At 55.1% G+C, this 8,867-nt stretch overlaps 1 protein-coding gene across 1 annotated transcript; it reads right to left on the bottom strand.

Annotated features, from left to right (window-relative positions):
- Positions 1 to 1,688: 1,688 nt before the first annotated feature.
- RINL (Ras and Rab interactor like) lies at positions 1,689 to 8,671 on the bottom strand. The gene is given in 13 exon segments (XM_027619057.2): positions 1,689 to 2,895; positions 3,052 to 3,114; positions 3,117 to 3,182; positions 3,444 to 3,684; positions 3,686 to 3,762; positions 4,124 to 4,549; positions 4,641 to 4,790; positions 5,059 to 5,123; positions 5,210 to 5,282; positions 5,582 to 5,684; positions 7,145 to 7,304; positions 7,501 to 7,589; positions 8,637 to 8,671. Coding segments are annotated over 12 exon segments (1,704 nt in total). The 5' UTR covers positions 7,551 to 7,589; positions 8,637 to 8,671; the 3' UTR covers positions 1,689 to 2,665.
- Between the last annotated feature and the right edge of the window lie 196 nt (positions 8,672 to 8,867).

The following is an 8,867-nucleotide window of genomic DNA, read 5'->3' on the forward strand; positions in this document are numbered from 1 at the left end:
CTGAACATAAGACGAGAGGCCACATCCTGTAGTCTCCCCCATCCCTGCTTCCTCCTTCACTGCCCGATGCAGCCATTTTGAGCTTTTTGGTTTTTAAAAACAATTGCAAAAAACTCTCTTCTGGCACATTTTTTTAGGTGACGTCTAAAACGACCGAATTTTGATCATTATGAAATGCAAAATGTAAAATGTAAAATTGTAATGGCAATACATTCTCTGTGAAATGGATTGAGGGGATTTTCCTACTTTTCTAGTTAATTCCTATATCAGGAGATGCATGTCCTTTGTTGCTAGAGTGAGATTGGGTTGGATATTAATTCTACTCCATTTTTTTTTCTTAAGTGCTGAGTAACTGTTAAGTTTCCTGTGGTTGCTGTGACAAATGACTACAGACTCAGTGGCTTAAGACGACAGAAATTTCTTCTCCTACAGTTCTTGGGGCCAGAAGTCTGAAACTGGTATCACTAGGGTGAAATCAAGGTGTGGACAGGGCCCCCTCCTTCCGGAGGTGCTAGGAGAGCATCCGGTCTGTGCCTCTCCCAGCATCTGGTAGCTGACTGCTTTTTTTAAAAATAAGATTTATTTATTTTTATTTGAGAGAGAGAGAGAACTTGTGCATGCGAGCTCCGGAGCAGGAGGAGCAGAGGGAGAGGGAGAGAGAATCTCAAAGCCGACTCCACACTGAGCGCAGAACCTGACGCGAGGCTCGATCTCTCCACCCTGAGATCACAACCTGAGCGGAAACCAAGAGTCTGAAACTTAACTGACTGCGCCACCCAGGTGCCCCTGATGGCTTTCCTTGGCTTGTGATCACCAACTCTCCAACCTTCAAGGCCGGCACCTTCAAATCTTTCTCTGCTTGTCTTCATATCATCTTCTGTTTGTGTCAAATCTCCCTCTGCCTTCCTTCTATAGGAACACGTGTGATGCATTTAGAGCCCCCCCGATAACCCAGAATAGTCTCCCCATTTTAAGATCCTTAATTTAATACCGTCTGCAAAGACCCTTTTCCAAATAAGGTAGTGTTCATGGATTTCAGAGATTAGGACTTGGGATATCTGTTAGGCAGCCATTTTCAGCCTACCATTTGGCATTGAACCATTCAGCAAGTATCTATTGAACACCTAATGGGTGCTAGGCATTTGGCTAGGCACTGAGAATAGAGCTATGCACAAGACAGAGATCCCTAGCCTCCTGAAGCTGACAATCTAAGGCCGCACTGTCCAGCATGGTAGTTCCAAGCCCTGTGTGGCTATTGAGCGCTTGAAATGTGACTGGTCCCACCTGAGATGTCAAATATAAAATACACACTGGATTTTGAATATTTTGCACACAAGCAAAAAAGATTGTTAAATAGTACAATAATTTTTGGATTTTTTAAAAAGATTTTTGGGGGGGTGGGGCGCCTGGGTGGCTCAGTCGTTAAGTGTCTGCCTTCGGCTCGGGTCATGACCCCAGGGTCCTGGGATTGAGACCCGCATCGCGTTCCCTGCTCGGCGGGAAGCCCGCTTCTCCCTCTCCCACTCCCCTGCTTGTGTTCCCTCTCTCACTGTGTCTCTCTCTGTCAAATAAATAAAATCTTAAAAAAAAAGATTTTTTTTTTTTTAATTTTTAAGTAATCTCTACATCCAACGTGGTGCTCAAGCTCACAGCCCTGAGATCAAGAGTCGCATGCTCCACCGACTGAACCAGCCAGGTGCCTTTAATTTTTGGATGTTGATTACATGTTGAAGTGATAACATTTAGGGGGACATATTGGGTTCAATCAGGTAGGCTATTAAAATTAATTTCACTTGTTTCTTTTTAGTTTTTTGTAATGGAGCTACTAAAATATTTAGAACTACATATATAGCTTGCGCTGTATTTCTGTTGGGCAACCTAAGGGGAGGGAGACCATGGACAAAAATTAACACAATAAATAAGTACATATTATACGGCATGTTAGGAAGTGATAATTTCTACGGAAAATAAAGTTCAGGGTAAGAGAGTATATTTGCTTCCTGTTGCTTCTATAACAAATTACCACAAACTTAGCAGGTCAAAAACCCCACAAATTTATTATCTTGCAGTTCTAAAGGTCAGAAGTTCAAAATAGCTCTTTGGGCCTAAAATCAAAGGCCGAGTCTTCCGGAAGTTCCAGGGGAAAATCCACTTTTTTTCAGCTTCTAGAGGGTGCCTCTACTTTGGCTCCTGGCCACATCACTCTGACCTCCGCTTGCAAAATCACATCTCTTTCTCTGACTCTGGTCCTCCTGCCTCCCTCTTGTAAGGACTGTGGAGGTTATATTGGGCCCCCAGGATGATCCAGAATAATCTCCCCAGGTCAAGATCCTTAATGTAGTCACATACGTAAAGTCCCTTTGACCATGTAAGGTAACATATTCACAGGTTCTGGGGATGGGTAAGGGGCCGTCTTGGGGGAACATTATTCTGCCCACACGAGGAGGGGCAAACCGGAGTTGGGTCTGCTCCTGGGAACCCCTCCTCCTCCCTGCACCTAAGCCACCAGGGGTCAGAAGTTAGCGCCGACCTGGTGCCTCCAGAATGTTGCCTGAGGAGCCGGAGGGTTTGAGGCCCTTAATCATCACTGGTCTCTGGGCACAGGGTCTCTTGCCATGGTTCCTCAAAGGGCAGGCTGACCCGTGGGGAGGGGCAGGAGCCTGGGTCAAAAAGGCAATGGGTCCGGCGCTCCCCTCCACCCGCAGTCCGGGGGGACGGTCCCTTGCGCTCCGGCGTGGCCCTGTCTGTCCTGTCTGCGCAGCGTCCGCCTGCTGTGCCACTGGCGCAGGGAGGCGCGAGCCTCAGAGCTGAGCCCCCGGGGTGCGCGGCCCGCGTCGGGCTGGTAGTGAGCGATGTGGTACAGCGCCCCAAACCACGTGGTCAGGTAGTAGCCGGCTAGGGACAGGAAGGGGTGGTCAGTGCAGCTCTCGGGCTACCCTGGCCGCCCGAGTCCCGCGGCAGTTTGTCCGCCTTCCCCCCGCTGCGGGGCGAGGCTGTGGGGCCCTGGGGCGCCCCCTGTTGGGTCCCGGCGTTTCTGGGGTGGGGACTCACCTTCTCCCCGCAGCTCCTCCGGATCCAACAGCTCCATGAGAAACTCCACGTCCAGCTGCGTCTCCCAATGTGCGGACTCCAGATCAGTTCTTCCGTCAGCGCGGGCAGGAAGGCGTCGGCCCCCACGGGCTCTGGCGGAGCCGGAGGACAGGCTCTGAGGTGGATGGGGGGCGTGCAGGCACGTCCCTCCGATCCCCAGGACCACGGGCGCTGGCTGCCCTTCCACTTGTTGGGCGTGCAAACGCCTCCTGCCAGACCCCCAGGCCCGCGTAGACGCCTCGCGCTAGAGCGTACCACCCTCTCCCCTCGACGTGCACGCAGGCGCCTCCCACCCGGCTCCCCCACCCTCAAGCTACCGCACATCCAGGTGGACGCAGGTAAACCTCCTTTACCTTGGCTCGCGGCCTGAGCCAGGCCCGCGTAAACGTCACTGCACACCGCCAGCAGCAGCGCCACCTTGCGGCGTGGGGCGCAGGCGGCGTGGAGGTGCGCCAGCGCGCGTGGATGCGGCTCCCGCAGGGCGGGGGCGGGGCCCTGCCCCTCGAGCCCCGCCCCGCGGAGTCCCAGAGGCCCCGCCCCCGCCCGCAGGGCTATTTGGCGCTGCTGCAGTCGCCGCAGTTCCTGGGCTCGGAGGCGTGCGGAGTCGCGTCCACAGGGCAGGCTTCAGGGGCGCCAGCACCGCCCGGCACAAGGCCGCCTCCACCGCGGCGCCTGCGAGGGGTTGGGGCGGGTGAGCGGAGGGCCGCCGGGCTGACCCCCTCCCCGGGGCCGAGCGCCACCCTCAAGTGTAGACACGGGTGAGAGAACACGCGCGGAAGAGGGAGCCTGGGTGTGAGCACGCGCGTGGGAGAGGGAGTGCGGCTGTCACACGTGTGCGAGACGGAGCAGTGGCGAACGGAACAGGAGTTACTCTACGTAGGGAAAGGCGTGTGAGTGGCAAAGCAAACAGATGCGCAGGGATGGAGAGAAAGAAGCTGGGTGTGAACACACATGTAGGGCCAAAGGATGGCGCACGAGAACCCGAGTGGGTTCGGGAAATGGCCATAAGTTCTCTCCCCGCCCTCCTTATTACCAAGATGGTCGTCCTTCTGGGGAGCCCCAGGCCCCCTGCTCTCCAAAACGGCCCTGACATCGGGGTCCTTTGATAAGTGATCCTGGAGGTCAGTAAGGAGGTGCCGCACGTCCTGGAGCAGCTCTGTGGCCGGGTCCCCAGGCCTGTGGGGGCCTCCGGCATTTGAGGTGAGGCGCGCCCTAAGGCTCTGGAACTGCCTGCCCACGTAGCTGCCCCGGGCCCTGGCCAGAGCCTGGATGTGATGGGTGAGCACATCCTCGGGGCCAGGGCTGTTCTCTTCATCTTCGTAGTCGCCCTCGTTCTCGTGCTCGTCTTCCTTCTCTTTCTCCTCCGCCAGGCTGGCCAGAGCCGGCCCAGGATGGTGCACTTCTGGGCTGAGTGGGCCTTCAACCCAGGAGACCCGGTGCGGGGCAGGGTTCCTGGGGGCTGGGTGTGAGGAGAGAGTGGGGTCCCACAGAACAGCAACAGTAGCTCCCCCGTCCCCGAGGGGCCCAGGGCCCTGTCCAGCCCAGCTAACCTGAACTGGGTCTTTCTGCAGTTTCTGGAGCTGTCTCCGGGGGGATCTGCTCCATCCCCCACCCTCTGTGGGTCTCCAGGTAGAGCTTGTTCACCATGGACAGCACCCTCTCTGAGATGTTGAGGTGGACACTGCCAGTCTGGGGAGGACCTGGGGACCAGAATAACCGAGGTGTCCCAGATGTCCAAGGAGCCAACCCTGCTTCCTTCAGGGCACCGGGGGACTTAATTCCCAGCCCCATTACTGGTTTGGCCCCTGGCCCCTTGTCACTCAGGCCCAGGAGGCGAGCCTCCCACAGCTTCCCTCACCCCCATTTTATTCTCCCTCAAACCTGGTAGTCTGGTCCCTGAAAGCCCGTCCTGCCGGACCAAGGAGCCTGGAAAGTGGCTTCCCCCTCCCTTAGGGAACCATCCCTCACCTGTGTGTTGGTCTCCAGGCCTTAGAGTGGGAGGGGGCAAGAGCAGTGTTCTGGGCAAAACATCCCTGAGAAAAGAGAAGGGGGAGCTGCAGTGTGGGTGGGGTGTCTTAGGGATGGATCGCCCATAGCCCTTTCGATGGGTGACCTGTACCTGCTGGCCGATAGGAAGGCCAGGAGACGGGGCAGGTCCGGCATGCAGAGGTTAGAATATTCCAGAGACACACCTGGGGGTAGGGGGCAACAAGGGGCAAGGAAGAAAAGTTGAGGGGTGGCAGCCTCATCTTCCCTGGGACTCTCTCTTCCTCCGTCCTGTAATCCCCCCCCCCCCGGAGTCCTTCAAGAGAGGGAAATTTCTACCCTTTGGAGTCCCCATCGTTTCCTGTGTCTTTATGTTTGCATCCCACTTATGGGATTGCCAAATAGCATTTGGTAATTAGCTTACCAAATAGCATTTGGGAGGTATTTGGGAAGCAAAGCTGATTAAATTTGCTGTGGGCTGGAATCTAGGGGGTAGGCTTCTCACCTCCAGGCAGCTTCTGGATCTGGTAGGTGTGGACTTCTCCTGGTGAAGCTCCTGTCCTCAACACCAGGACCTGGCTGGGGTCATGTCCTGTGACCAGGAAGCTCTGGGCAGGGACAGGGTGGAGTCAAAGGTCATCTTTTTTTTTTTTTTAAGTTTTATTTAAGTAATCTCTACACGCAATGTGGGGCTCAAACTCATAAACCCGAGATCAAGAGTTGCCTGCTCTTTCAACTAAGCCAGCCAGGTACCCCGAGGCAAAGGTCATCTTGAAAGGGATTTGTGCAAATCTCTGTTACTTTTGCCTGCCCAGCATCCATTTCCCTTATTTTGGATTCCACACCCCAAACTTCCTTTAAGGAAACCCACTCCCTCCCTTCGTCCCTGCCGGTGGGACTAACTCCCTCCAAGCCCCAGGGATGGTCCCGTGACCTGATCTAGCCAATAGGATGACAGTACTTTTTCATCATGGTGATTGGTTGAGAGGTGGGCATGTGAATCAAGCCCAGCCAATGGAAATCTTCCACAAGATTTTTGCTGGAGGGGCGCCTGGGTGGCTCAGTCCGTTAAGTCGGCCTTCGGCTCAGGTCGTGATCCCAGGGTCCTGGGATCAAGCCTCGCATGGGGCTCCCTGCTCCGCGGGAAGCCTGCTTCTCCCTCTCCCACTCCCCTGCTTGTGTTCCCTCTCTCGCTGTGTCTCTCTCTGTCAAATCAATCAATCAATCAATCAATCTTAAAAAAAAAAAGATGTTTTGCTGGAGCTCTTTGGAAGGAAGCCTCTTTTTACACTGGAATTGCTAGGCTTGTGGGATGTGGCCGCGAGCTGGGGACAGCCACCTCTGCCACCACAGGGATAGAGCCCCCTTGTGAAGGAAGCTGTGTAGACCCGCTAGTTGCCTTGTCCAAGTCTATCCCTATTCCTTGCAGAACTGCAGCCTTGTTCTGGCCTAATCTGCCCAGCTGGAGAAGACGGATGATGTGTAGGCAGTGTTTCTCACCTCTGGGTTTATAACTCCCAGGTGAGCTTTAAAAAATATTGCTGCCTGGGCCCCATATATTGTGAATCAATTGTGAAGGCTTTTGGTTTTCCTGGTGCAAATGGTGCTTCCTTTCTTTCTTCCTCCTTCCTGGAGTGCACACATGTGCTTGGACCTGGGGTGGCCACTGGGCAATCGTGAGGGGAGTCCAAGGGAATGGCAGAGAACCTGGCCTTGATGTCACTAGGGCTGCTGGACCAGAGTCTGTGGCTGCCTTTCTGGATGTGTCAGAAAGATAAATGCCTGTTTTACCTAAGCTACTGTAGAACAAGTGTTTGTTCCTTGGGTTTTCACAGTTGAAGCAAAGCCAAGAAATGGGATGAGGAGAAATTTTTAAGTTGTCTAATGCTCAGGGTCCGGACATTCCTGAAATTCCCTTCACTTCCGGATTTTTTAGTCTTTGGAATCGATAAGGAGCCTTTTTGGTTTGCCCGGTGTGTGGTGTTTGTCACTAGGAACCAGAGGAGTCCTGACTGATCCACGGTGTCCTGGGGAGGGTCAGAGAAGGTCCCTGGCTGTGAGTACTCACCCCCGGTGGCCACAGCTCAAGAAGGGCTTCTGCATCCTGAGTATCCAGCTCTGGGATCTGCCACACCCCCCACGTCCTCCATAGGCGAAGGAGTGGCTCTGGGGTCCCAAGGACCCCTATGGGGGTCTCACCTGCTCCATTCACCTGTGGTGGAACCCGTCTGGGACATTCGGGGTCCAGGAGACCAGGGGTTAGAGGTGGGCAGTTGGACACTGAGGTGGGGTCAAAGGTGCAGGAAGGGGCAGCCCAGGGATGAAATGGGATTCAGGGTCTTCTGGGGGGGGGTGGGCATTGGATGGAAGGGACTTCTGAAGCCAGGGGCAGGAGTTGGAGACCCCAGCCCCAGCAGCCCTCACCTCTCCCCGACGGTGGGGCCTGCAGAGGCCTCATCCTCTGGCTGGGCCATCCTCAGGATGCGGGAGGCCAGCAAGCCATGGTCTGGCCTCTGGCAGGAAGGAAGATAAGGCTCAAGGTGGCTCCAACCCAGCGGTAACAGTCAACGTATTTACAACCAATATAGCAGAAACCCTGACCAATGAGAATGGACCCAAGGCCCCTTGCTGTGGCAGGTGTTAATGCTTCAGTCCCCAGATGGTGGGGAGATCTAGGGATCCCACGAGGCAGGCCAGTGGGTCTTGGCGGGGAGGGGGGAAAGGGAGGACCCAGACTGACAGCTCTTTACCAAGTGGCACAGAAATATTTCAGCTTTTGACAACCAGTGCCGCCATAACACAGACATGGGCCAGTTGAATAACAGCTTTTGCCCAAACCCAGTGCCCGGACAGGTGCTCAGCCCACAGGAGACACACTCTGTCAATGTGACCTATCTTATACAACACCTTCCCCCTTCCCAGACCACAGGGGGGCCCCTCAAATATTCCCTCCCCCACATTTTATTAGAGACATTTTCAAACATCCAGCAAAGCAGAATTTTACAGAGAACATCCTTATACCCGCTACCTAGATGTTACTGCTGGCATTTTCTTTTTTGCTTTATACCACATCTGTCCCTCTGTCCATCGGACCTCAACTCTTCAGCAGGTACGTAGTCCTAGCTAGCGTGGGTTATCACTCGAGGTGGGCATTTTTAAATATTTTCTCTGCGGCAGTGCCCGGAGTAGGACCCCTGGGTCCGTTCATCCGTGCACCTAACAAACACTTCGTAAGTACAGGCCCAGACTGGGTGCCCTGGGGAAACGGTGGTGGACAGAACAGGCCCCTGGCCTCAGGGGGTGGCGTAGGAGAGGGGTAACGAAGAGCTAAACAAATCCATCAGCCTGCTGACTAGAAACCCAGGGTTTTAGGCAGGGTGGGGACAGTGAGCAGGTGTCCTGTCCAGGGGAGAGCAGGAAGGAGGGGTGGGGGCGGAGAGGCTGATGCTCCCCTGGAGGGCCGGTGGTGCTGGGCAGGGTGGGATGGGCCAGCAGCCTGACACCAAAGGGAGGCAGTGGGGGGTGACGATGCCAGCCGCTAGGTCCCTGGGGACCCCTACCTGTTCTCCGAAGGGAGGCCTGGAGTAGCAGGAAGTGAAAGTGTTCCTCAGAGAGAGAGGAAGCTGGGCGGGCAGGGGGAAGAGGCGGGGCTGGGGGGGATAATCTGAAATCGACCTTCCTCTCTTGCGGGGGCTCAGGCCTTAGGTGACTGGGCTTTGGAGGAAGGAGCTCTGGCAGTCTGGGAGTGCGGGGGTAAGAGCTGCGGGGCTCTCTCGCAGACCCCCGAGTCC

The sequence above is a fragment of the Zalophus californianus genome, chromosome 17 (assembly GCF_009762305.2).
Source record: "Zalophus californianus isolate mZalCal1 chromosome 17, mZalCal1.pri.v2, whole genome shotgun sequence".
NCBI lineage: Eukaryota > Metazoa > Chordata > Mammalia > Carnivora > Otariidae > Zalophus > Zalophus californianus.